The 27,678-nt window shown below is 50.9% G+C and overlaps 1 protein-coding gene and 1 long non-coding RNA gene across 3 annotated transcripts; one reads left to right on the forward strand and one right to left on the reverse strand.

Moving 5' to 3' along the window:
• Window positions 1-3,962: 3,962 nt before the first annotated feature.
• On the reverse strand, window positions 3,963-4,886 carry LOC134809672 (uncharacterized). Its single transcript, XR_010155970.1, has 2 exons — window positions 4,806-4,886; window positions 3,963-4,438 (listed from the first exon to the last, which is right to left on the reverse strand). It is a non-coding gene; the product is annotated as an uncharacterized LOC134809672 (long non-coding RNA).
• On the forward strand, window positions 4,197-25,678 carry TUBA8 (tubulin alpha 8). 2 transcript variants are annotated; one of them, NM_001280288.1, is given in 6 exon segments: window positions 4,197-4,659; window positions 5,097-5,446; window positions 16,025-16,247; window positions 18,707-18,855; window positions 20,897-21,577; window positions 25,367-25,678. In NM_001280288.1, coding segments are annotated over 5 exon segments (1,350 nt in total). In that variant the 5' UTR covers window positions 4,197-4,659; window positions 5,097-5,443; the 3' UTR covers window positions 25,661-25,678.
• Window positions 25,679-27,678: the final 2,000 nt, after the last annotated feature.

A 27,678-nucleotide genomic window follows, 5' to 3' on the forward strand; every position in this document is an offset into this window, starting at 1 on the left:
TACTAGGGTTCTCCAGAGAAACAGAACCAATAGGTGGTATCTTGAGAGTTATAAGGAATTGGCTCATGCAATTATAGCGGCTGGGAAACCCAGGACCTGCAGTGGGTATGCTGGAGACCCAGAAGAGCTGAAGATGTGGTTCCAGTCTGTCTGAAGCCTGAGACCCAGGAGAGCTGAAGACATAGTTCCAGTCTGAGTCTGAAGCCTGGGACCCATGAGAGCTGAAGACGTGGTCCCAGTCTGAGTCTGAAGCCTGAGACCCAGGAGAGCTGAAGACGTGGTTCCAGTCTGAGTCTGAAGCCTGAGATCCAGGAGAGCTAAGGACGTGGTTCCAGTCTGAGTCTGAAGCCTGAGACCCAGGAGAGCTGATGGTGTGGTTCCAGTCTGAGTCTGAAGCCTGAGACCCAGGAGAGCTGATGGTGTGGTTCCAGTCTGAGTCTGAAGCCTGAGACCCACGAGAGCTGAAGACGTGGTTCCAGTCTGAGTCTGAAGCCTGAGACCCAGGAGAGCTGAAGATGTGGTTTCAGTCTGTCTGAAGCCTGAGACCCAGGAGAGCTGAAGACGTGGTTCCAGTCTGAGTCTGAAGCCTGAGATCCAGGAGAGCTAAGGACATGGTTCCAGTCTGAGTCTGAAGCCTGAGACCCAGGAGAGCTGATGGTGTGGTTCCAGTCTGAGTCTGAAGCCTGAGACCCAGGAGAGCTGAATACGTAGTTCCAGTCTGAGTCTGAAGCCTGAGATCCAGGAGAGCTGAGGACATGGTTCCAGTCTGAATCTGAAGCCCGAGACCCAGGAGAGCTGAAGATGTGGTTCCAGTCTGAGTCTGAAGCCTGAGACCCACGAGAGCTGAAGACGTGGTTCCAGTCTGAGTCTGAAGCCTGAGACCCAGGAGAGCTGAAGATGTGGTTTCAGTCTGTCTGAAGCCTGAGACCCAGGAGAGCTGAAGACGTGGTTCCAGTCTGAGTCTGAAGCCTGAGATCCAGGAGAGTTAAGGACATGGTTCCAGTCTGAGTCTGAAGCCTGAGACCCAGGAGAGCTGATGGTGTGGTTCCAGTCTGAGTCTGAAGCCTGAGACCCAGGAGAGCTGAATACATAGTTCCAGTCTGAGTCTGAAGCCTGAGATCCAGGAGAGCTGAGGACATGGTTCCAGTCTGAATCTGAAGCCCGAGACCCAGGAGAGCTGATGGTGTGGTTCCAGTCTGAGTCTGAAGCCTGAGACCCAGGAGAGCTGAATACATAGTTCCAGTCTGAGTCTGAAGCCTGAGATCCAGGAGAGCTGAGGACATGGTTCCAGTCTGAATCTGAAGCCCGAGACCCAGGAGAGCTGATGGTGTGGTTCCAGTCTGAGTCTGAAGCCTGAGACCCACGAGAGCTGAAGACGTGGTTCCAGTCTGAGTCTGAAGCCTGAGACCCACGAGAGCTGAATACATAGTTCCAGTCTGAGTCTGAAGCCTGAGATCCAGGAGAGCTGAGGACATGGTTCCAGTCTGAATCTGAAGCCCGAGACCCAGGAGAGCTGATGGTGTGGTTCCAGTCTGAGTCTGAAGCCTGAGACCCACGAGAGCTGAAGATGTGGTTTCAGTCTGTCTGAAGCTTGAGACCCAGGGGAGCTGAAGATGTAGTTCCAGTCTGAGTCTGAAGCCTGAGACCCAGGAGAGGTGAAGACGTGGTTTCAGTCTGAGTCAAGGCCTGAGAACCAGGAGAGCTGCTGGTGAAAGTTCTAGTGCAAGGGCAGAAGACCAATGTCCTAGCTCAACAGTCAGGCAGGCAGAAGTTCCCTGTTTCTCAGCCTTTTTGTTCTATTCTGTTCTTCAGTTGGTTGGATGAGGCCCCTGCACATTAAGGAGGGCCATCTGCTTTTCATGGTCTACTAATTCATGTGTTTATCTCCCAGAAACACCCTCACAAACACACCCAGAATAATGTTCGACCAATGAATGTTGGGTACTTTGTGGCCAAGTCAAGTTGACACATAAAATTAAACATCACAGGGACTTAAAAACATGTCCTTTCCCCCTTCCAAACTTATACCCAGGGAGGAAAGCATACAGCAGGGTGAGATGGGGGATCCAGGATGCCACAAATCAAATAATTTTAAGAAGGAGGACAAAAACCAAAAAGAAGTAGATTTTTTTTTGAGACAGTTTCACTCTTGTTGTCGAGGCTGGAGTGCAATGGTGCTATCTCGGCTCACTGCAGCCTCCACCTCCTGGGTTCAAGCGATTCTCCTGCCTCAGCCTCTCAAGTAGCTGGAATTACAGGTATGCGCCAGCACGCCCAGCTAATTTTGTATTTTTAGTCGAGATAGGGTTTCACCATGTTAGTCAGGCTGGTCTCAAACTCCCAACCTCAGCTGATCCGCCCACCTCAGCCTCCCAAAGTGTTGGGATTATAGGCGTGAGCCACTGCACCCAGCCAATTGTTTTTTCTCTAAAGACTCCAAGACCACTGTTTTAGTCTGCTTACGACTGCCATCACTAAATACCACAGACTGGGTGGCTTAAACAGCAGAAACAAATTTTCTCATAATTCTGGAGGCTGGAAGTCCAATGTCAAGATGTTGGCAGAGTTGGTTTCTCCTGATGCCTCTCTCCTTGGCATGCAGATGGCCGCCTTCTCGGTGTGTCCTCACGTGGCCTTTTCTCCGTGTCTGCACCCTCGTCGTGTCTCTTCCTCTTCAACACCAGTCTTTCTGGATTAGGGTCATATCCTTGGGACCTCATTTAATCATAATCACCTCCTTAAAGACCCTATTTCTGACTACAGTCACACTGGGGATTAGGCTTTAACACATGAATTTTGGGGAAACACAGTTCAGTCCATAACAGCCAACCTATTTTATCTCCCTGGAACCCAGAGATGCTATAGTTAGCATTTATGGTGTAGTCATGGCTCCCTCCAGCCCAAATTTTCATAAAGGGGAAAGATGAGGTGGTTCAAGAGCCTTGTCATAATGAAAGGCAATTCAGGGCCACCGTCATTACTAGTATCATCATCATCACCATCATCATCATCTTTATCCCAACACCTTAAGAACCCGTTCATGATTTATGTGGTGGTTCACAAAGAGAACTCGAAAAGTGAATTTATTCAGCTATGTTTATTGAGCTCACCTGATGCACTCAACTAGCTATTTTTGGTGGGGAGGGCACTAAGATGAATAACACAACCCCTTCCTTTAAGGTGTTGCTGTTTTGTAGAGTGTTTAGACACACACACACACACACACACACACACACACACACCCCTATACTCCAAACTAGAAAGTGATAAATACGGCCGGGCACGGTGACTCACACCTGTAATTCCAGCACTTTGGGAGGCCGAGGCAGGTGGATCACGAGGTCAGGAGTTCGAGACCAGCCTGACCAACATGGTGAAACCCTGTCTCTACTAAAGACACATATTAGCCAGGTGTGGTGGCGCCTGCCTGTAATCCCAGCTACTCAGGAGGCTGAGGCAGGAGAATCGCTTGAACCCAGGAGGCGAGGTTGCAGTGAGCTGAGATCGCACCACTGCACTCCAGCCTGGGCAACAGAGCGAGACTTTGTCTCAAAAAAAAAAAAAAAAAAAAAGAAAAAGAAAGTGATAAATACTATGGGGCTGGGCACGATGGCTCACGCCTGTAATCCCAGCACTTTGGGAGGCCGAGATGGGCGGATCACAAGGTCAGGAGATCGAGACCATCCTGGGTAACACGGTGAAACCTCGTCTCTACTAAAAATACAAAAAATTAGCCGGGCGTGGTGGCACGCGCCTGTAGTCCCAGCTACTCGGGAGGCTGAGGCAGAAGAATTGCTTGAACCCGGGAGGCGGAGGTTGCAGTGAGCCTAGATCACACCACTGCACTCCACCTGCGCGACAGAGCAAGACTCCATCAAAAAAAATAAATAAATAAAAGAAATGCTATGGAAGAAGTAATAGAATATGCTATGGGAGAGTTTGGAAGAGAAATACACATAGAGTTATACTAATTACCAAAATCCTTTATTGACCATTTATCATGTACTTGGCACAATTAGCTTAATCCTGAGTCTTAATTGTCAGGATCTTACATTATAAGATAGACAAAAATTCAACGCATGCTTTACTAAGTACCGTTTGTATCAGTGGGTAAAGCACTATGTTTGGTACTCTCTCAAATGCAAAGATGATTATGACACATGTACTATCGTTTATGAATGGGTGGCCAACAGAACAGATTGCCGCATAGGTAAGCAGAAATCTGCTCTCATTCTCTTTTGGCCACAAGCAGGCATGTCTTAGGAGCGCAAGGGTAGGAAGATCTCTAACTGTGCTTGGAAACTTGGGAAGTTACCATGTCTGGCTAAAGTGGTATTGTCTTAAGGAAAACCTATGAATTTGCCTGCGTTGGCTTGGTGCTGAGGAAAGTGGAAGAGAGAGGCTGGGGTACACCTTTCAACATGAATGGAACTGACCACTGGAGGGAAAGAACAAGAAACAGCAGTGAGAACAAGGAACAAAGACCATCCAGCCCATCACCCACCTGGGGGGAAGTGAGGGGAGATGGGCAGGGTGACAACGTGGCCAACATCTAAAGTGTGAAGAGGGGCTTTTACCAAGTGCCCACCCCGTCCGGAGCAGGGGGCAACCAACAGCATCTGGCGGGTCTTACTACTGGGCAGAGGCAGGGGAACCCTGGTATGAGTTCTGGATTACATAGGAGATGTGACTTGGGCACGTTTGGGGCTTAAAAGTAGGAAGGGATCAAGGGGGGAGATTTGAAAATCCCGGTGGAGGTGCGAGGTATCCGGGGAGAGGGTAAAAACGGGAACAGTCTTCAGCACCTGCCTGTACCAGGAGCTCTGTGTATGCCATCTCATTTCCGTCTCCAGCAACCAGGCGGGCCTTGGCGGCAGGAGGCACAGGCTTTGGGAGCAGAGGCCCTGCAGCTTGCCAAGCACACACGGCCCTAGGGCGCCCAGCTGAGACGGCACCTTGGCACTCGGGCCCGCTGCAGCCCGCTCCGGTCAGCCGCACCCCAGTCAGGAGCCTTTCCAGCGGGTCGGAGGAGAACGGAAGTTTGGGGAGACCCGCGCGATTCGCCTGGCTGCATTTTACATTTCTTTCTCCAGCAGCTGGGGTCACGAAGGCTGCTCTCGCCGGCGGTGTTGGAACGTGGACACGTGCGCTTTGGTAATACGGCAGCCTCCCCCGCGGGCGCAGTCCCCGCTGCGAGCGCCCCCGGCTGCTGAGGCGGGACCGAGGACCCGGAGATTTGAGCCGCGGGTGGGCGGGGAGGGGCCTTTGTGACCTGCCCGCCCCTCCCCGGCACTGTGATGCCGGGGGGCAGCTGCGGGCCCGGCGCGCCTGTCCCCGGCGTCCCCTCCTCCCGGTGTGTCACAACGGCGGAGGCGGCTGTATCTGGAGCAGTCGGGGCGGGCAGGCCCAGCTGAGAGGTGCGCGGGCGAGGACAGCGGCAGCGATGGTGAGGCTTCCCGGGGCCAGGCGGGCTGCGGGCGCGCGGCAGGCGTAGGACCGAGAGCCGAGTCTACAGGGAGGCGCACGGACCCGTCCTCCTGGAGCCGCAGGGCTCAAGGCCTTCTGGGGGTGGCAGTTCGGGGTCGAGGAGTCCGCACCCTCGGGCGGGAACACCCGGTGCCCTTTATCGTATGGGAGAAATAGAGACCAGGGGCCAGTTGTTCCTTAAAGGGACCTAAGGGAGCTTTGCGTGCAGACGAGGGGGAGGGAGGCCCTGGGGAGCCCGACGGAGAAGGGGGCGAGATTCTGGGGTCCCCAGATGGGCAGCCTGTGGACAGAGTGGAGAGAAGGGCGAGTCCGGGGATTCTGGATGGGTGGTCTGGGCCGGGGCGACTGGGGGGCCAGATGCAGTCACGTCTCCAAACCCAGCCTAATGTGACAGGGCCCGGAATGTGACAGAGGACCTAGGGCGCCACGGTCCCCCCACGCGTGGAGGTCTTTCTCGCAACCCTGGCCAGCGGCTTGGGTTTGCTGCACGCACAGCCCCAGCGCGGCGGGGTCCTCCGGGCGCACTCAGCTCCCAAGTCTTTCCAGCGGTCAGAGTCGAAGGACTTTGGGAGTAAGAAGTCTCTGCTTCCAAAGGCCAGGGGACCTTCGACCTGTTTCCTACCCTGGCTTAGGGGGATCGCGGCTGCTCCCTTCCCTGCCCCCGCCCCTGGATCTTACTGAGGGGCGGCTGCAAACACTCAGTTCCTCTCTCTAGGGTCCCCCTCTCCGCCCCCAGTGCCCCTGGTGGCTAACATTTGCCCCCAGTCCACTTTCCCAAAGCCCGGAATCCCAGGAATCCCTCCTGGACCCCTGATCTTTCAGCAGTAGGGAGATGGGCTGGAAAGATTGGGGGCAGAGTGAGGGCAGAATAAGCCTATGTCATGGCCAAGGTCGGGTTCCCTGGGCAGGCTTGCTCCAGGTGTCAGTGATCCAGAAAGCAGGCGAGAACCCCCTCCGCCCCGCCCTGTTACGTTTGGCCCGTGCCCAGGGCCTCCTGGCTCCCCCGGAGCTCTAGCCTTACAGCTTCAGTTTTGTCAGCACCCTCCCTCCTCCTAGCGGGCTCCCAGACACCCCTGGGAACTGAAAGAACTTGGGAATATTAGGGAGGGTGGCCACAGGAACCTATTTCTGCCTGAGGACCCTGGTATGAGGCCACACAAGGGGCCCAGAGCTGCGAGTTCAGAATTTTGACTCCTGGCTCTGCAGCTAGCTGTGTGACTTCAGGAAGGTCACTTAACCTCTCTGGATGGGTTTGTTTTACCTGCGAAATGAAGAGGGTTATAATTCAAATTTCCAAGACTCCACTTAGATTTCATTATTTTTAAACTTTTTATGGTAGGGAATTTCAAACATATGCAAACGGAGAGCAAATGGTATAATTAGCGATTATATACATCACCTAAGTTCAATAATTACCAACTTCTGACCTGTCTCACTTCATTTATTCCCTCCCTCCATAATTTTGAAGCAAATGCTAGGCTGCATACTGTAGAATTGATATTTAATATTTATATATCTAGCAGGTAGCTAGTGTTTTAGGATTTTCCAAGTGCTTCCCTTGCATGCTTTAATTTGGATCTGAATGCCATTGTGGTACAGAGTGGAGCCCAGAGGATGTTCACAGGGGCGTGTTGAGGATCTTAACCCAGCCCTGTGCACAAGCTTGAATGTGTGATCCACAGACGTGTTTCTGACAATGCCTGGTAAATCAACAATTCAAACAGCAAAACTTTATTTTGAATGTGCTTAAGAATTTGGGTGTTTAGCTGAAAACCTATGGTTAAATATTTTGAAACGGGACCACCTTTCATTTATTTTGAAACACTCAATTTTGTCTAGTAGGTTCTATCTAGAACATTTAACTTGTGTGCGTTGCACTGTCTTGATGGCTAATATTTTTTGTTGAACATTTTACACTCACAGAAACTTCTAAAATATCATTTGGCTCATTTGTAAAAGGCTAAAATGACACATCTATAAACCTAAACCCCTAGAATCTCACCCTTACAAAAATGACTGTATTTCTTCTAAGGATTAAGTTTCAGGCTGCTGTCCTGTCCCCTTCACTTCCCTCCCTGGTGGGGGCTTGGGGGAGGTGACCTTGGTGCTAAGGAGAATTCGATTTGGAATTTCTGTAGGTTCTGGGCAAGAAAAGTGTAACTAATCCTTAAGTGTATTTTTAAATGCATTTCTCTAGCTGCTAGGCAGATGAGCATTTTTCCTCTGTGAACTTACCCCCAACCCCTTCTCCCCAGCTACCCACTGCACGGTACCACCAATACCCTTTAGCATTTCTGTCCTGGAGCCTAAAGTGACACAGCTGGTAAGAAGCTGCGTAGGGGCTGGAGTTTACATCTGCTGGGCACCAGAGCCTCTGTCCTGAGCCACCTGCCCGTGCTGGGACCGGCAGGCTACTCCCACAGCAGACCATTCCCATCCACTCCCAGTGCTCTAGCACGCAGCTCTCTGGGAACTCAGACTATGACACCTTTTTTGGGAAGTGGTATGGAGAATCCTGGCCAGGTGCCCTAAGCCAAGCCCATGCCAATGATACCAGGGCACAGAGAAGTTTTCTGTGGTTTATGGGGAGGTGGGAACATCTGCAACACGGCTTCTTTAACTCCATTCCGTTAGGACTTGAGAGCACGAAGGAGCCCGTCTCCCTGCAAAAATGGGCAGTTAGAGGGTTCTGGGGGCCAAATGGACATCCTTCTGCCTGCAGCCTTCTGCAATCTCCCCATGTAGACAGGCATGGCCGAGCTCTGTGGAGTTGATAGGTGTATTCTGACCTCAGAGCACTGTGTGGGCTCCCAGGGGCTGCAGGTCACTGCTGCCTCCTCCTCCCCTCCCATCACAAAAGGCAGGTTTCCCCAGAGGCACTGGGCGCATGCCTCCAAGTGAGGGGCCTTGGCTCACAGGGCAGCGGCTGGGGCAGAGCTGCTGGATTGGTGAGTCCATTGGGAGCCCCCAGCCTTGGGTCAGGCCCATACAGAGCTTGGGGTGGGGGTTAATGCCACTGTTGAATGTGCTTTCTCCTAGTGACCTTCAAAGGGAGATGAAAGTTAAAAATAATTTTGGAGGGGGAAGTAGCTGGTGGATAGCAGGCCAGTGATGGGGGTGGGCAGGAGGATGTGGCACTGTCGGGGGGAGGAAGCAGACCAAATGCTCCTTTTCCCTCAGGCCGCAAGGGATGGACAGCACTATCTGTGGCCTTTGTGGTTGGCGTTTCCCCTGCAGTGTCTTCCTGTTAGGAGTTCTCTCAGATAATAAGCTGCAGAAGAGAGCAGGAGATGGAGCAGGCACTGTGTGCATTGGATTGAAACTCCTAAGTGTCTCTTGCACCTGCCCCAGTGCCAGCCACAGCCCAGGCCTTCAACGCCCTCCGGCCTCTTATGCTGGAAGTCTCCTTAGCAGATGGCCTCATGGCCAGAGCTGGCCTCCTGTGAGCTCTGTTGCTGCCCTAACTGCTGTGCCTATCATCTGAGCCCCTCTCGCGAGCCACCTTCACTCGCTAAAGTGAATTTAGGCCGACTTTGTTTTTGCTGTGTCTGGCTTGCTATCTATTCTTTGTTATGAGTGATTTCAAATATGCCCTATGATCGAAGAGTTCTGAGCAGAGACAATTCAGCAGCCCTTCAGGAGCCACATCTGTCCTTACTTTCATTACCCCTCTGTGACACTGTGGGCCTGCTTTTCACTTGCCATCCCTGACCTAGGTCCTAAAATATATGTGATCTATTATCCCAGCCTGACAACTAGAGATAATTCGGTGTAATCACATGCTTCCTGACAGCAACTGGGGCATGAGAGCACAGGTGGTCAGGGAGTGTGGGTGGTGCCAGGCTTTCACAGGGCACACACTGTGGCCCACGTCGGCCCCTCTCCCAGATGATATGCCACTTTTACTGTCTTGTGATACTTGGAAATAGTATCACAAGACAGCCTTTTTAAGGCTTCAAAGTCTCCTTTTGCCAAGGATGGTGATTAGCTTATCTTAGTCCTCTGAGAACAAAGCTAAAGGAAATGACTACTATTAGAATATAAGATTGATGTAAAAAAAAAGGGCTTCTTGCAGCAAAATTATAAAAGGGCTGCAAAGTTCTAGAATTTCTTTTATTGATGCTCTGCAAAACACAGGCACTGGATTCATGCCTCCCAGCGAGGGGCCTTGGCTCACAGGGCAGTGGCTCCCCAGGCGGAGTGTTCACAGGTGGCCCAGATGTCTCATTGGCCCTGCCCTTCCTCAGCCTGCGCTCCGGACAGACTGGGCAGTGTGCGGGAACCACCCTGCGTTTTACTGCCTCTTGTTCACACTGCTCCTGCATCCACCTGAACTGCCCCAGATCATCTTGGCCGGCTGCCTTCTTCAGGGTCCCTGCGAATATTCCTCCTTTAGGAAACCAAGCTAGAAGATGTCTCCTTCTCCTTGGAACTCCCTCTGCACTTGACCCGTACACTTCTTAGGCCCTGGCCGCTGTCCTTGTTGGATGGACTGCAGCCCCTCAGGGAAGGTTTTCATTCCAGTCCTCCCTGTGTTAATTGAGCACCTGCTACATTCAAGCACCGGGCTCGGTACTGGGGATTCCTTGAGTGAAACAAAGGTTCCTTGCCCTCACAGAGCTTACGTTCTCTACTAGAAAGGTGCGAAAATGAACAGGCAGCTATAATACGGTGTGATGATTACAATGACAGGAATGAAGGGGATGGGGGAGCACATGGCAGGGCCCTATGCTGGCTTGGGGTTTTGCAGACTTTCCTTACGAAGTGACAATTAACTGGATACCTGAAGGATGAATGAAAGTTAGCCCAGTACCTCACAATGCTGTTTCCAATGCAACCACACAAAAAGATTTGCTGTAGAAATGAGTAGGTGCCTTTTGTAGCTATCCCAGCGTGAGGTCTGTGTGAGAAGTGGCATGCTTTTCACGAGGAATGGACCTCCTTGGTCCCTCCACCTCCCTCCTCTTCACCCCCCAGAAGAAGTTGGGTGGGACAGGCTTCTGCAGCAAACAAGGGACCCCCTCCCCTCACAGGGACCAAGGAGGACAGAACTTGTCTGAGCTCTACAAGCCCAGATTGAAAATAGAACTGAGAGAGAGAGGAGCAGTGTGAGTGACAGGCATGTGCTCTGATTGGCTAGACAGGGGAATCTGAAATATGAGTTTGGAGCGGGCACATGACTTAAATATCCTCTGCTGGGTCAGTTTCCCCTTGCCCCCAACCCCAGCTGCACACATGGGCCCTGAGAAGCAGACTCCTGGTTCTGTCAGAGAAAGATGACCCATTTTCAAAGAGGCTGCCCCATGAGCCATTCGCCATTTCGCTCTGCACAAGAGACATTTCCTGTTTGGAGTTCTGCTATCCGAACTTGGTCTTGCATTGGCGCAGATGTGGGCACACCCCAGGGCCCTGGGAGTTCAGAGCTGCAAGTGAGGCAGGAGGCCATGTGGCCTAAAAGAAAGAAGTCAGGCCCAGGTCAGAAGCCCTGGATTCTGGTCCAGGCTCTTTTGCTGCTGCAGTGCTGTGACATGTTGAATTTGTCCCTTTTCGTCTCTGAGCTCAGCAGTTTCATCTGTAAAATAATGGAGAGGGAATCATATTAGGTGATCCATGAGGCTGGCCCAGCTCTGGTATCCTAAATGTTCGGAGCCGATATAACATCCCTGGTTATGATAGAAGGATGCCTTTTCTTAGACGTGAGGATGCGTCCCACGGGCTTCAGCACTGGGTCTGCTCTGTGGAACTTCCAGGCCGAAGGCTGGGGAGGGTAATGGGGCAGCACGGCTGCAGGAGTCGAGCTCAGTGCCTGAGCCGGGAGCTCGATGCGGGAGCTGTGGGTTGCTCCTCCTCCCTGCTAGGAGCAGGTGCAAGAGGCCTGCAGAGTGCTGGGGCTGGGCACGGACCTCACAGTGCCATGAAGCCTCATGCAGCTTTGAATTTCACTTGTGATTTCTTCATGGAACTTCAAAGCCCTAACAATGTGGGCGCGTAGTCAATTATTATTTGAGTAAGTGACTGCGTGCAATGGCCCAGGATAAGTGGGTTCTGGAGAGGGCAGTCCGTGCTCCTATTCTTTCTCTGTCTTCTTTATTATGATTTTTGCTTTTTACTATGAAAAATTTTAAACCTTCAGAAAAGTAGAGTGATATGCCACCCATATACCTATTATCTAGATTTAAGAAGAAGAATGATTTTTCCATCTGTTATCTGCTGTGTTTGGGAAGGATTTTAAAGTACAGACGTCATGACATTTTACCTCTAAATGCTTCGGATGCAACTAAAAAATAAGGATGTTTTCATACTTAACCACATTTTTATGAATACGCTGAACAAAGCAAATCAGTTTATTTGTCCCCCAAATATTTTGATTTGTTCAAACAAGAATTCAGTCAGAGTCCCCATGATGCATGTGGTGGTGCTTGGTGGTGCCTTAGTTCCTTTGACATGGGACAGCCCCCCCCAGCTCTTCATTTCTCATGAGTTGAAAAGGCTGGGCCAGGCCCGGTGGCTCACGCCTGTAATCCCTGCACTTTGGGAGGCTGAGGCAGGTGGATCACGAGGTCAGGAGATCGAGACCATCCTGGCTAACATGGTGAAACCCTGTCTGTACTAAAAGAATACAAAAAATTAGCCGGGTGTGGTGGCGGGCGCCCGTAGTCCCAGCTACCTGGGAGGCTGAGGCAGGACAATGGTGTGAACCTGGCAGGCGGAGCTTGCAGTGAGCCGAGATCGCACCACTGCACTCCAGTCTGGGCGACAGAGCGAGACTCCGTCTCAAAAAAAAAAAAAAAAAGAAAGTAAATTTAAAAAATTAAAAAAAAAAAAAAAGGCTGGACCAGCTGCCCTGTAGGATGTCTCACCTTCTGGATTGATTTTGTTTTCTCTGATATCACTGAACTTAATTAACCCTCTGATCCCTGTGTTTCCTGTGAAGTGGAAGCTGAATCTACCGGGCTCAGTGATGAAGGCTGAGTATTTTTGAGAAGAAGTCCTCACTGGTGGTGTGTGTGTCACATTGCGTCCCATCAGGAGGTCCTCGATGTCGGGTTGGCCCACAGTTAGCGATGCTGAGATTGATCGCAGCCTTAGGCTGGCGACCCTGGTAGTTACGTCCCCCCTTGTGACTATAACAGTGGTTCTTTGGCTCTCGGCGAAGATCGAGTTCCCCATCAGTCTTTCACCTAATGGTGTTGGCGTTCTTGTCCAAATCAATCACGTAATTAGAAGATGGAATAGGGCAATATTTGATAATCTATTATTCGGTCCACATTGCTTAGCAGACATTCTTCAATTAAAGAAAAAAGAGCCTTCTCTAACTAACGGGGCTGTCTGGATAGGGACAAATGAGTTTTTCTCTGGGGGTTTTCTTTGAGGACTTGTGGGTTTTCATCTTGCATCCTGCTTCACTCAAATGCTGCCATCAGTACTTGTGAGGCTCAGGTTGTCTCATCTTAGGCAGCGGGAGCCTCTTCCAGTGCTTGGGCAGCCCCTTGGTTAGCCTCCGTGCCTCCAGGCGCTATGCGACATTCCAGGCTCATCTAGCACACTCCCCACCCTGGACCTGGACGCCTCCATCTCTCCAAGGAGCCCGGTTCCTGTTAGCAGGGATCTTCCTTCTCTCTTGATTGGTGTAGCTACTTTTCACTTTTGGGAGCACCTATGAATCTGTCAGTCATTTCTGAGTCTATTTTATGCCTCCGATTATTCTTACGAGCTAGTTCAATAGGAAAAATAGCTCTTTCTAAGGTGTGTGTGTGTGTGTGTGTGTGTGTGTGTTTGCACGACGGGGGCAGGGGAGAGAGAAAGAGACAGACATTTTGTAAAAGACTGGCATATGTATTAGTGTGAGATTAATGAGGGCATTAAAAGAGGCTAAAGACGTTGTCACCATGCTAGTGGTTTTCAGGTCCCCCAAATCCTTGACTCTTCCTCCCATGATCTTCGATTTTCCTAAAATATCCCTGCGTCCTCCCTGGAAAGCCCCAGAATGTTCCAGAAGTGAGAGCAGGCTGGGGGCCGGGCAGCACTGTAGGCAGGACTAGAGGGTGGTCGGGATGCGGTGGTGGTAAGGGGGCGACAGACCCAGAAGGCTGAGGGTTAGGACCACAGAGGATACTGTCACTTAGAAGGAAAATATATAGGATCAGGCCCCCCTCCGGCCTCTCCAGTGTCCCCTCAGCTTCCACATCTCCCTGGGAAGTCACAGCCACATGCTGAATGTGACGCCGTGGTCTGGGTGGATAACTCGCTGGTTGTGGGTGGTTTCTGGATGCAGATGCTGCTTTCCTTAGGCCTGAATTGAGCCCTCAGATGGAGGCAGAGAATAGACCCCACAATAAAGGAGAGAGGAGCAGGGACCTGAGAGCTCCCTCTACGTGTGCTACTTCCCGGTGCAGAAAAATGCTACCAGGTAGTACCGTAATGAAAATGATAATGGCAAGACAGCATCAACAACTGTGGCTAACTTACACTTTTCAGATGAGGAGAGGTTCAGTAACTCAGCCCAGGCCACACAGCACAGCAAGTAAATTGAGAAGGCAACGTGGGAACCTGGGGGCGTGGGCAGCTCTGTGGGTGAATCCCCTCCCTAGCCACCAGGCTCACGGAGATCCAGCGGGTTGCGACCCCCGTCGGGCTGCCCCACGCTCACCCCTGTGCTCATCCTCCCTCAAGGCAAGGACCAGGTGTCGCTCAGCTGCAGCACAGAGACAGGACTAGAGTGGGGGCACAGTTGTAAAATTGAACTAGGGGGCAATGGTCCTGATGCTCTGACCCTGCAAGATGCTACTCAGGGCAGCTGCCCTGCTCTCCATGCCCAGAAATTCTTCCACGTCTCCAGGAGCCCCACACTTTGACGTGGACTCTACTGGCTTCTGTGCCCAGCCGTGCCCTCTGGAGGCTCTGCCCCTGGCTTGGGTTACCCGGAGCTGGAAAATGCCAGGGCAGGTCATGGGTAAAAATAGAAACCCACAGACCTGGCACATGCTTCCTGCTGGGCTCAGGCGGCTGCCCCAGGCAGTGTCGCCTTGTGTGGGCCACTGCTTCCCCAGGGCAGGGTGTGGGTGGGAGGATGAGTCTATCACGCCTACGTGTGCACGCGCGCACACACACACACACACACTGTCTCTCTCCCCACCCCCCTTTTTCTTTAATAATTTCAACTTTTATTTTAGATTCAGGGAGTACATATGCAGATTTCTTACATGGGTATATATTGTGATGCCAAGGTTTGGGGTATGATTAATCCTGTCACCCAGGTAATGAGCATAGTACCCAATAGTTAGTTTTCCAATCTTTGCCCCCTTCTTCCCTCCCCGCTCCAGTAGTGCCCAGTGTCTACTGTTGCCATTTTTCTGTCCATGAGTACCCATGTTTAGCTCCCACTTATAAGAACATGTGGTATTTGGTTTTCTATTCCTGCATTAATTTGCTTAGGATAATGACCTCCAGCTGCATCCATGTTGCTGCAAAGGATATGGGTTCATTCTTTTTTGGGGGCTGCGTAGTATTCCATGGTGTATATGAATGACATTTTCTGTATCCAGTCTACCATTGCTGGGCACCTGGTTGATTCCGTGTCTTTGCTGTTGTGAATAGTGCTGTGATGAACGTGTGAGTGCAGGTGTCTTTTTGGTAGGATGATTTTCTTTTGGATATATACCCAGTAACAGGATTGCTGAGTGAAATGGTAGTTCTGAGTTCTTTGAGAAATCTCCAAACTGCTTTCCACAGTGGCTGAACCAATTTACATTCCCATCAGTGCACTCCCCATCTTAAGCTGTTAGTACGAATACCAATCAGGCAATTGTGGCTTCACATCAGAGTAACACAGAGCTAAGGACACTCCAGGGTCAGCTTTACTTAACACTTGGCCTGGCATAGGCAAGGGGCGGGCAGGCTATGGGGCTGCAAAGATTTTCCAATTGTTCAGCGTGCAGGAAGGGCCTAATTTATACCCTCCCCATCCTCTCTTGGGATAATAAATAATCCTTTATTTCTACATTGGTAACCATGATACTACTGACAGCCATGGCATATACTTCCAGAGCATGTTCCTTTCATGAGTGCTCATTTGCTCTGTGATATCCTGAGACTGTGTGTGTGCATGTGTGCACAATGTCAGAAAGTCAGGGTCAGGAGCAGCTGTGAATGCTGCCTTGTGTGGGCGTAGGCTGAAGGAGAGTTTCTGCCATGATCGCCAGTTCTTCCTTGGGCCTTCTTCACCAGTGCAGGAATCTTGTGGTTTGGAATTAGCCCCTTGCTTCATCTTTGCAACCACCCTCCTTTTTTTCTTTCCTGGTATAAAAGGTCAACCCTGGGAATCAACCTTTAGAGCAAAGCACAAAACAGCTGTGTCTTCTTTGGATCTAAGTCCTGGTCCAGCTGCTATAGAGCTGGGGCACCTGTAGCCTCAATGCCAACTGGCAATGGGGGGCTGGGGCCTGGCTGGCCTGCAAGGTGAATGTTATGGGGATGTAGGGCAAAGGCATGCTGGGGGCCCAGACTCTCTGACCTCGATGCTTCCCTCTCCCCACAGCGGGAATGCATATCAGTCCACGTGGGCCAAGCGGGAGTTCAGATTGGCAATGCCTGCTGGGAGCTCTTCTGCCTGGAACACGGCATCCAGGCAGACGGCACTTTTGATGCTCAAGCCAGCAAGATCAACGATGATGACTCCTTCACCACCTTTTTCAGCGAGACTGGCAATGGGAAGCATGTGCCCCGGGCCGTCATGATAGATCTGGAGCCTACTGTAGTGGGTGAGTGGGGTCGGAGTTCCCCTCCACAGAGAACATCTTGAAACTGCAGAGGCATTGGCCCACAGTAGCTAAGGAAGCAGCGTCTCTAGCTGGAAGGTGGGGATGGTGCAACCGCAGCCTCCCACCCCACGTGACATCTGTCAGCTCCTTGGGGTCCCCACAGTCTCGGGGAATCTCATGACAGTGATCAAGACTCTATGCAGAACAAAATGCCTCCCACTTCAACCCCCAAAACCTGCGGCACCAGGTCAAAATGGTCACATCGCTACTAAATACTAAGGATAAGAAAATCCAAATAATTTTAGAAATTATAAGACACCCCTAAGTGAGCAATTTCCCTAAGTATAGGTTTCTGAGTCTGCCCTCGGGGTGGGTATAACCTCACAGCATCTTACACACAAAGGGGCCTATCACAGCAGGCACATTGCTTCACAGCCAGGGGCCGCTGGAGTTCTGGAATGAGGTTCATTCAGGTTTAGGAAACACAGGAATTCTGCCTTGTGTCTAGGCAGATCTCCCCTTCCCACACTATCCCCCAGTAGTGCCACTTCCCCTGTTTCTGACCCCTGGGTCAACTCTCAGTTGAACATCAGGATTTCCCCAGCTCCAATCCTGGCTCCTCAAGCCAGAGATGGACAGTTCTGCAAAGAGGACTGGGCACGAAGTATATGCCTGGACACCAATGTCTAGGGCAACAGAGGGCAGATGCTCCACCCCCTGGATGCTTTGCACCAATGCACAAAGTGCAGGTTACCTCCTGGGCCACTGCACAGATGATTTTTCTGCAGGGAGTAGAGGAACCCCAAAGAGAAGAGGCGACATAGTTGGGGCTTGATGTGTCTTGATCTGCTCTGTATCCGCTTTGTGTGGACCCTTGGAAGTGAGCAGAGACCCCTTAAAGGCCTCTCTAGGGCTCTTGCTCCTCTATGACTTGGAACATAGCTTTGCTTCCCATTATTCTAAAATATGTCTAATGCCTGACATATATTATTGCCACCATGAGGTGGAGTTGAGGGGTGGGACAACTCTTGGGGGTCTAGGTTCTGGGCAGATCATCCTGAATCTTTCTCCATGTCCCTAGAATATTTTAATGCAAAAGGACTTAAGTTAAATTGTTGGTACACCTTGGCCCGGCGCGGTGGCTCACACCTGTAACCCCAGCACTTTGGGAGGCCGAGGCGGGTGGATCACGAGGTCAGAAGATCGAGACCATCCTGGCTAACACAGTGAAACCCCGTCTCTACTAAAATTACAAAAAATTAGCCAGGCGTGGTGGCGGGCGCCTGTAGTCCCAGCTACTCTGAAGGCTGAGGCAGGAGAATGGCGTGAACCCGGGAGGCGGAGCTTGCAGTGAGCCGAGATCGCGCCACTGCACTCCAGCCTGGGCGACAGAGCAAGACCCCGTCTCCAAAAAAAAAAAAAAAAAAAAAAAAAAAAAAAAAATTGTTGGTACACCTTGCAGCATGAAAGAAAAAACAAAAGGGAAACCTGGAGGAGTCAAGGTGGAAGGGAGGAGAGGCAATTGGCGTTGGTGTTCGATGAGCTTTTTTTTTGTTTTTTTGTTTGTTTGTTTTTTTGAGACGGAGTCTCGCTCCGTCGCCCAGGCTGGAGTGCAGTGGCGTAATCTCGGCTCACTGCAAGCTCCGCCTCCCGGGTTCAAGCCATTCTCCTGCCTCAGCCTCCCGAGTAGCTGGGACTACAGGCGCCGGCCACCACGCCTGCCTAATTTTTTTGTATTTTAAGTAGAGACATGGTTTCACCGTGTTAGCCAAGATGGTCTCGATCTCCTGACCTCGTGATCTGCCCGCCTTGGCCTCCCAAAATCCTGGGATTACAGGCGTGAGTCACTGCACCCAGCCGGCCCAAGTTTTGTTGCTGTTGTTTTTTTTTTGGAGATGGAGCCTCGCTCTGTCTTGTTGCCCAGGCTGGAGTGCAGTGACAAGATCTCAGCTCACCTCAGCCTCTGCCTCCCAGGTTGAAGAGATTCTCCTGCCTCAGGCCTCCGAGTAGCTGGGACTACAGGCGCACGCTGCCCCACCTGGCTAACTTTTTGTATTTTAGTAAGATGGGGTTTCACCGTGTTGCCCAGGCTGGTCTTGAACTCCTAAGCTCAGGCAATCTGCCCGCCTCGGCCTCCCAAAGTGTTAGGATTGCAGGCGTGAGCCACTGGGCCCGGCGATGTTCGATGAGCTTTGTAAAGCTAAGTCTTTTTAGGGTTCTAGCCAGCAGGGCAGCCTGCTTCTCACCGCCCACATGAGCCACAGGCCTTGGCTCTGTTAGTTCCTGAGCTACCCGGGAATTCTCTTAGCCTTTTGCAGATTCATTACGAGGTGGTCTGGCTTCAAACCTCCATGGAGTTTTATAGGTAGGGGAGAACGGAAGGGGTCCTGCGGTAGTGTGGTAGGGAGGGAGGCTTCTCCCCTGGGCAGTAGGACCTAACGGTCTTCCTCTCTTGGAAGATGAGGTTCGGGCAGGAACCTACCGCCAGCTCTTCCATCCAGAGCAGCTGATCACAGGAAAGGAGGATGCAGCCAACAACTATGCCCGGGGCCACTACACGGTGGGCAAGGAGAGCATTGACCTGGTGCTGGACCGCATACGGAAGCTGGTAAGATCAGGAGGGCAGGGGACGGGTGGGTCAGGCTGGAGTGGACAGGCTTGGCCCCATGCCTCTTTGATCAGGCTGGGGAGAGGCATCTGACCCCTGGCTATAGGATGGAGCTCCTAAGGTTTGGGAATTTCTGCTTAAATTCTGTAAGAAGCATGCACAGGGGTGATGCCCCTTCCTCTGTGTTAGCATCATAGACTGTGTTCCAGGCTGAGGCCCTACTCATACTCATTGATACTCTCTGTTAGTATCTGGGGAAGGTTCCGGGTATAAGGCAGGATGAGGTCTCTGCTGGTCGGAAACACAGGTTAACAAAGCATTTAACTTGGAAGGGGAGAGGAAGAGATTGTTGACACATTTGGGCACTTACAAGTGCCATTACAGATGTTAAGCACATTCCTTCATTTAATCCTTAATAATTATACTTAGGAGGTGTCCTTCCTGTGCTTTACAGATGAAGAAATTGAGGGCCAGGGTGGTTCAATATCTTAGCCTGGGTCACACAGCTAAAAAGTGGCAGAGCTGGGGTTTGAACTCGGTTGGACTACAAAGCTCTTGAGTTGTAGGTTGTGTCACTTTATTTATTTAAGCTTCCATTTGCTTATCTGTATAATGGAAAAGCTTGGACCTGATCACATGTTCTTTCCCTGGGAGGTAAGGGTGCCAAACTTTTGCATATATTCACTTTTTCTGTTTAGAGGAGGGCTTGTCAGGGTCATTGGCCTCAAAGCTGTCTGTGGTCCCCAAAAGTTCAAATCACACCCAGTGGGAAAATCCTGTGATTCTATGAATTCTCTGGTAAGAGCTGACATCCGTGCTTACAACGCATCAGGCCCTTGCTCAGCATGTTATGCTATTTTATTTAATTGTCACAATAACCTTATGAGGATTTTCTATTGTCCCCATTTTCACTAAGAAGGAACAGAAGTGGCCAGGCATGGTGGCACATGCCTGTAATCCCAGCACTTTGGGAGGCCGAGGGGGGTGGATCACGGGGTCAAGAGATTGAGATCATCCTGGCCAACATGTTAAAACCCCATCTTTACTAAAAGTACAAAAAATTAGCTGGGCATGGTAGCATGCGCCTGTAGTCCCAGCTACTCAGGAGGCTGTGGCAGGAGAATTGCTTGAACCCAGAAGGCGGAGGTTGCAGTGAACCAAGATTGCACCACTGCACTCCAGCCTGGCGACAGAGCGAGACTCTGTCTCAAAAAAAAAAAAAAAAAGGAACAGAAGTTTGGAGAGGTTCAGTAACTTGCTCAAGTTCTTACAACCAAGAAATGGCAAAGTTGATATTAGAACTCAGGCTTTCTGGCTCCATGTACCTTTCTGAAATTGGTGCCCTGAGTCACCTTCCAAGGTTGGGTTGAAGTGTGTCGGCAGCAGTTCCCACAAAATCAAATGACAAGAGCAGGGAAAGTGGGCAAGGAGTTGGGGCCCTCAAAGGGCAAAGTCACCATCCACCGTGGTTCTGAAACTCTCATTCCCTGTTCAACCAAGTTACTGGGCTGAAACCTTCATGTACCTAGAGGCGTGTGCCCCTGCAGCTTGCCATTCTATTAAAAAAAATAGACAGTCTTGCTCTGTCATCCAAGCCAGAGTGCAGTGGTGTGATCATAGATTTCTGCAGCCATGAGCTCCTGGGCTCAAGTGATCCTCCCACTTCAGCATCCCAAGTAACTGGGACTACAGGTGTGCATCACCACGCCCAGTTAACTTTGAAAATTTTTTGTAGATGCGAGGTCTTACTATGTTGCCCATGCTGGTTGTGAACTCCTGGCCTCAATGGATCCTCCTGCCTCAGCTTCCCAAACTGCTGGGATTACAGGCATTGAGTCACTGTGCCTGGCCCCATCCCATATTTTAGCCACTCCTCCAAAGATCAATACAACTCCTTTTGTTTCCTTACTTCTTCAAAGCTGTTTTGATTTCATCCACAAAAAAATATGAGGCAGACAGAGTGGGCGGCCTGGCTTTTTTACTGTGGGGTGTTCTCGGAAACTTGTCTTCATGATTTCTTCTCATGTCCCGCTCTCCCCAGACAGATGCTTGCTCTGGCCTGCAGGGCTTCCTGATTTTCCACAGTTTTGGTGGGGGCACTGGCTCCGGCTTCACTTCTCTGCTGATGGAACGCCTCTCCCTGGATTATGGCAAGAAATCCAAGCTGGAGTTTGCCATCTACCCAGCCCCCCAGGTCTCTACTGCAGTGGTGGAGCCCTACAACTCCATCCTGACCACCCACACCACACTGGAACATTCAGATTGTGCTTTCATGGTGGACAACGAAGCCATCTATGACATCTGCCGCAGGAACCTTGACATCGAGCGCCCTACCTATACCAACCTCAACCGCCTCATCAGTCAGATTGTGTCCTCAATCACTGCTTCTCTCCGCTTTGACGGGGCCCTCAATGTGGACCTCACTGAGTTCCAGACCAACCTGGTGCCCTACCCCCGCATCCACTTCCCGCTGGTCACCTACGCGCCCATCATCTCTGCCGAGAAAGCCTATCACGAACAGCTCTCTGTGGCCGAGATCACCAGCTCCTGCTTTGAGCCCAACAGCCAGATGGTGAAGTGCGACCCGAGACATGGCAAGTACATGGCCTGCTGCATGCTCTACCGGGGCGACGTGGTGCCCAAGGATGTGAATGTCGCTATTGCTGCCATCAAGACCAAGAGGACCATCCAGTTTGTAGACTGGTGTCCCACAGGCTTCAAGGTGAGAGCTGATGACTTAGGAAGGGGAGAGAGGACTAGAGAAGCAGAGGGAGATGACCAAGGATATGCAATTCCATGGGCGCTTCAGGCTTTATGTGATGATAAGGGGAGGGGGACTTCAACCAAATGTAACATGAATGGATTCAGCTTTGGTTGAGACACAAGTGCTGTCAAAGTTTTGTCTGTTTAGGCCATTTTAGAAAAGTTTGGTGCTATTTTAAATTGATTAATTGGTTAATCACCTTTGGTTTTGTTTACTGAACAACAAGTAATGATTTGGTATTGGCCCAAATCTACTCACCTGAAATGCAGTGCTTTTGGTGTTCATGATTTGGTTCAATTTGCCTAACGTTAGTTTTTTTTTTTTTTTTTTTTTTGAGACGGAGTCTCACTCTGTCACCCAGGCTGGAGTGCAGTGGCACCATCTGGGCTCACTGCAAGCTCCGCCTCTCAGGTTCACGCCATTCTCCTGCCTCAGCCTCCCCAGTAGCTGGGACTACAGGCGCCCGCCGCCACGCCCAGCTAATTTTTTGTATGTTTAGTAGAGATGGGGTTTCACCGTGTTAACCAGGATGGTCTCGATCTCCTGACCTCGTGATCCGCCCGCCTTGGCCTCCCAAAGTGCTGGGATTACAGGCGTGAGCCACTGTGCCCGGACTTTTTTTTTTTTTTTTTTTTTTTGTGAAACGGAGTGTCGCTCTGTCACCAAGGCTGGAGTGCAGTGGCGCGATCTAGGCTCACTGCAAGCTCCACCTCCTGGGTTCACGCCATTCTCCTGCCTCAGCCTCCTGAGTAACTGGGACTACAGGTGCCTACTACCACACCCGGCTAATTTTTTGTATTTTTAGTAGAGACGGGGTTTCACCGTGTTAGCCAGGATGGTCTTGATCTCCTAACCTTGTGATCTGCCCGTCTCGGCTGGGATTACAGGCATGAGCCACCGCGCCTGGCCTCCAACCTAAAGTTAGTTTTAATGGATATTTTACACTTCTTTGTACAGCATGATTTTGTGGCCATTTTAATTTTAGAGTTAACCAAATTATTCCAGTTGCCAGAGGAGTATGATGCCTCTCTCTAACAAAAAGCTGTGTTCTCCCAATTTATTTTGAAAACTTAAATATCTATCCTGCACATCTTAATCAATTTGGAGTAATAAGATACTTTTATAGTTGTTCTATGATTGCTATTTTCCACTGCCATTAACCAGGAGTAAGCAAAAACCAGCAAGCCGTGTGGCTGGTGGTAACCAAGTGCCCGCAGTCTGGAAAATGCCAGGCTCAGAGAGTCAGTGGGGAGATACAAAATAGCGAGGGTAGACCCTGGGGCCCCAGGACCAGGAATGCTGAATGGTAGAAGTCACCCCTCTGAGCTGGACCGGCAGGCAAGCAGCCTGGCTGTGCACATGAACAGCTCAGCCACTCCGCCCACGGTCTTTTGTCAGATTCTGCCATCATAACAGCTACCACATTCACATTAACTACTGCCCTGTAGTCAGGATTTCTTTTTTTATTTTTTATTGTATTTTTCCCCTGAGATGGAGTCTTGCTCTGTTGCCCGGGCTGGAGTGCAGTGGTGCAATCTTGGCTCACTGCAAACTTTGCCTCCCAGGTTCAAGTGATTCTCCTGCCTTAGCCTCCCAGGTAGCTGGGATTACAGGCATGCACCACCACGCCTGGCTAATTTTTGTATTTTTAGTAGAGATGTGGTTTCGCCATGTTGGCCAGGCTGCTCTCGAACTCCTGACCTCAGGTGATCCACCTGCCTCAGCCTCTCAAAGCATTGGGATTACAGGCGTGAGCCACCAAGCCTGGCCCCTAGTCATGCTTTCAATCATTCAGAGGTTTTACTGGTACCTATTGTGTGTCAGGGTTTGTCTCAGTTGCTGGAGGTGAAGAGATGAGCATGCCTCAGTTTTCTTGGCGGGAGTTACAAGTGTGAGGCACCAGGGCGTGGGAGTGGGGCTATGGGATGCAATAGGCGGGATGGGACTGGGGAAGCCACCAGGTGGCAAGGGAGAAGCTGAAGAGAAAGTGGAAGCAGGCAGGGCAACAGAGCAAAAACCCATCTCTACCAAAAAAAAAAAAAAAAAAAAAAATAGCCAGGCACGGTGGCTATGCCTACTAGTCCCAGCTACTCAGGGAGGCTGAGGTGGAAGGATCACTTGAGCCCATGAGGTCAAGGCTGCAGTGAGCTACAATGGTTCCACTGCACTCCAGTGGCAGGGACACAGCAAGACCCTGTCTCTTAAAAGCAAAACAAAAAAAAAGTAGATGGGGAAGGGCTGGGCAATCAAAGGCTAGAGAAGGAGGACAGGGCTGGTATAGCGGGCTCAGCAAGTAGGCAAATGAGAGTCACGAGCGACATTAGGAGCGGGTGGGAGGTGTCTGGTACATGTGTATGTGTAACAGGGAAATGCATTCTAGATTCAAAGCTGTTCAAAAGTGTACTCTCTCCCAAGTGGTCATCTGAAGTTCCTCTTAGTTGTGTTGCAAGCACATTTAAGGAAGTTTCCCTGCCAAGAGTGAAAACTGTTGGAAGAGGTCACAGGGATATTCCAGAGCAATAAATAAAGAGAGCCGAAAGGCCCCGGGGTGGTGTTGGCGTTAACCAGGCTCTAGGTTTTTGGGAATTGGGGCTTCTTAGAAGAAAAGCAGGGACTCCAATCCAGGAAGGTTGTTGAAGGTCTTGCCAAGTTCTGGCAGCATGGCAGGTCTCCCAGGCTCAGCCCAGACCCGTCTTACAGTGGTGCTGCTATCCTGGAAATCTCTCTTCTTCCCAACACACGTCCCAAACCAAAGCCAACCCCAGGAACCATGGGAAACTGGGACAAGTCTAATGTGGCAAACCGTGACATTACTTATGAGAACTATAGTGATGTCCTCAGCCACCTCTCCCACTGAGACCACCACATTTTAATTGCCAGTCTCTTAAATCCATAGCTTTAAAATGCACATCCTCCGGAGGGGCTGGTGTGGGAATGGCAGCCAGCTGTGTGGCAACATGGGTAGCCAGGCAGCCACTGGGCCCACAGCAGCCGTCATTCCTCTTAGGCACAGGTGGCATCTTGGAGGTGGAGGTGATACTGGGAGAGGGGCAAAGTGGGGAAGGGAAAGGCAATGTATATGAATTTGGCCACATCACATACATTGCTAGAACCGAGCCGACTGCCATAAACCTTGTGCCTGGGCCAACCTGCTCTCCTCTAAGTGCTAACATCTCTTGACCTGAGTCAAGTGGGGACAAGTACTGTTGGAGAGAATGCAAGAAGATGAAGTTTAGCAGCATCCACTCCAGGGAACATACTTTTCTTAGCTTATGCTAATGCTACCATAATGATCCTTCAGGACATAACTCCAGAGCTTCTGTTTTAAGGAGAGAGAATGAGGGGACATTTCCGCTTTGTTAATTTCCCCATCACCCACCATGTCTCTCATTCATTCTCTTTTTTTTCCCATTCATTCTCCTACTAGCTGGTTGTTTGTTTCCATTTGAAAAAGAAAAAAGAATTTCATTTTTTGGAAGACCTTGACTGGTTTTGCCAGGATGATTAGAACTGTCACATAAAAAATAGGCATAGTCTTGGGGGAAAATTATATATGTAGCTAGAAGGATAGCAGTGAAAAGGAATGCTACACTCCTCACTCAGCAGAACAGCCAGGTCAAAGCCATGGCTTTGGTCAGGGGACCATGACTTGAAGCCATGCCAAGTGACCAAGATGTCCCATCCTGAGTTATCCTCTGGCTGACTTGTATCTTCTTCTGTGGCTCCTCCTCTTTCTGTGTCCCTCAGGTGGGCATCAACTACCAGCCCCCGACCGTGGTCCCCGGGGGAGACCTGGCCAAGGTGCAGCGGGCCGTCTGCATGCTCAGCAACACCACGGCCATCGCGGAGGCCTGGGCCCGCCTCGACCACAAGTTCGACCTCATGTACGCCAAGCGGGCCTTTGTGCATTGGTATGTGGGAGAGGGGATGGAGGAAGGAGAATTTTCTGAGGCCAGGGAAGACTTAGCTGCCCTGGAGAAGGATTATGAAGAAGTGGGGACTGATTCGTTTGAAGAAGAAAATGAAGGGGAGGAATTTTAAATATATACCTTCCCCTTGGCTGTGTCTCTTTATTTATGCTGTGCCATTCAAAGCACATGTTCAAGAGAACAGAACACTCTCCCCGCCCCAGCCTGATTCCTGCCTTACCCAGGAGGAGGGTGCCTGGCCCCAGTACCCAGGGTGGCACGACTGGGCTAAGTGGACACTGAGCTCCATCAGGCCCTCCCTGGGTAGGAGCAGCTTTGTGTCACTAAAGAAAGTGAGGGCCACTGTCTCCGGCGGGTGAGGCTGCAGCCCAGTTTCACATGCGAGGAGGCCTAATCAGGAGTTTCAATTCCAGATCGGGCTGGGTCCAGCCCCAAAACATGGCCTGCTGGCTGGGGAGTGGGAACACTCAGAGAAAGGGGAGATCTGGGCCTGGGAAGATTCCGGGGCAGGGGTGAGCGGACGTTCACATGAGTGGGTCTATAGCCCGCTCCGGGCATCATCTAGACTTAGCATGCATTCACTCCCCCATCACATATTCCAATACACACCCTGTCCTAGGCACTGAGAGCTGGAGAGTTGGTGATAAGCGAGACGAACACATTTCCTGCCCTCATACACACATAAATAAAGTGAATGAGATCATGTCAGCTGGTGTCAAGTGAGAGAAAGTAAAAAGCAGTGGTGAGAGAGTGTCTGGGCGTGCTCCTGTGGACTGCGTGGTCAAGACAGCCTCATGGAGGCCCGGGCCGTGCAAAAGGATGCTAGGTGCAGGGAGAAGCAAGTGCAAAAGCTAGGAACAAGCTTGGAGCGTCTGCAGAGCAGAAAGGAGATTGTTTCCTGGAGGATGGTGAGAGGGGAAGAGTCAGAGAGACAAGACCCAGGAGCCAGGCAGGGCCAGAGAGCGTCCAGCCTTACAGGCCATGGAGAGGAGTTTAGAATTTTTTTCTAAGTGAAACAGAAGGATTTGGAAGGTTTCAAGCAGGATATGTATACCTTATTTCTATATTCATACTGACCTTATCTCCAATCCTCCCAACAGTCTCAAAATGGATATTCTGCTCATTGTGTAGATGAACAGACTGGGATGTTTTAGGTGTTGGAGACAGTAGGAGGTAGAGCTGAGATGCAGGGCCTGCCTTTCCTCCTGTCCTGTCCACCCTAACTACAATGTTTCCGTGTTTGTTTGTTTGTTTGTTTGCGATGGAGTCTCGCTCTGTTGCCCAGGCTGGAGTGCTGTGGCGCGATCTCCGCTCACTGCAAGCTCCGCCTCCCAGGTTCACGCCATTCTCCTGCCTCAGCCTCCCGAGTAGCTGGGACTACAGGCACCCGCCACCATGCCCGGCTAATTTTTGTATTTTTAGTAGAGACGGGGTTTCACCATGTTAGCCAGGATGGTCTCGATCTCTTGACCTCGTGATTGGCCTGCCTTGGCCTCCCAAAGTGCTGGGATTACAGGCGTGAGCCACTGTGCCTGGCCTACCCTACGCCATTTCTAACCCTGTGTGTTCGTGCCAGGTTCCAGCTGCTGCCTGATAAAATGCTGGATGGAGAGAGGCACAATCTGTATCATTTGCAAAGGAGGGAGAGGTTACCTGCTCCTCTTCCCTGAAGTGGGCAACTCTGGCGGAATCTAAGGAGTAATCAAAAGGCCATGAACCAGCTAGGAAGATACCTGGGGCTGGGCCCATGGTAGGTCCCTGGGCATTAAGCGCACACTTCTTTATGTGTGGATGTTTCTGTCCTGTATTCCTTGGAAGCTCTAAGAGAAACAGAGTAAAATGTCCCACGGAAAGGAAGATTAGACATGAGGTGATGCCAGTTACTTCTAGAGGCCCAGATCTGTTGTCCACTGTGACCGCTCTTGCCAGAGGTCGTGCCTGCACCAGGTTCCATGGGAACTGGCCTGGACACACTTAGCCGTGGTAGAGAATCAGGGTCAGGAGCTGTCAGTCCCCCTTCAGGAGGATGCATCCTTCTGTCTCCATAAAGATGAGACCTACTCAGATAACCTTGAAAGGACTTCCTGCGTATGTGAGTATGCCCTGTTAGGGGGAGTATAGCACACCTGC

The sequence above is a fragment of the Pan troglodytes genome, chromosome 23 (genome assembly GCF_028858775.2).
Source record: "Pan troglodytes isolate AG18354 chromosome 23, NHGRI_mPanTro3-v2.0_pri, whole genome shotgun sequence".
In the NCBI taxonomy this organism is placed as follows: Eukaryota; Metazoa; Chordata; class Mammalia; order Primates; family Hominidae; genus Pan; species Pan troglodytes.

Excerpts from the sequence above, each read along its gene's own strand:
- TUBA8 (XM_016947299.2), top strand. The coding sequence starts at position 16,220 with ATGATAGATCTGGAGCCTACTGTAGTGG. Across the intron at positions 16,248-18,706 it reads TCTGGAGCCTACTGTAGTGG|ATGAGGTTCGGGCAGGAACC; the intron begins GTGAGTGGGGTC and ends CTCTCTTGGAAG. Across the intron at positions 21,578-25,366 it reads GGTGTCCCACAGGCTTCAAG|GTGGGCATCAACTACCAGCC; the intron begins GTGAGAGCTGAT and ends TGTGTCCCTCAG.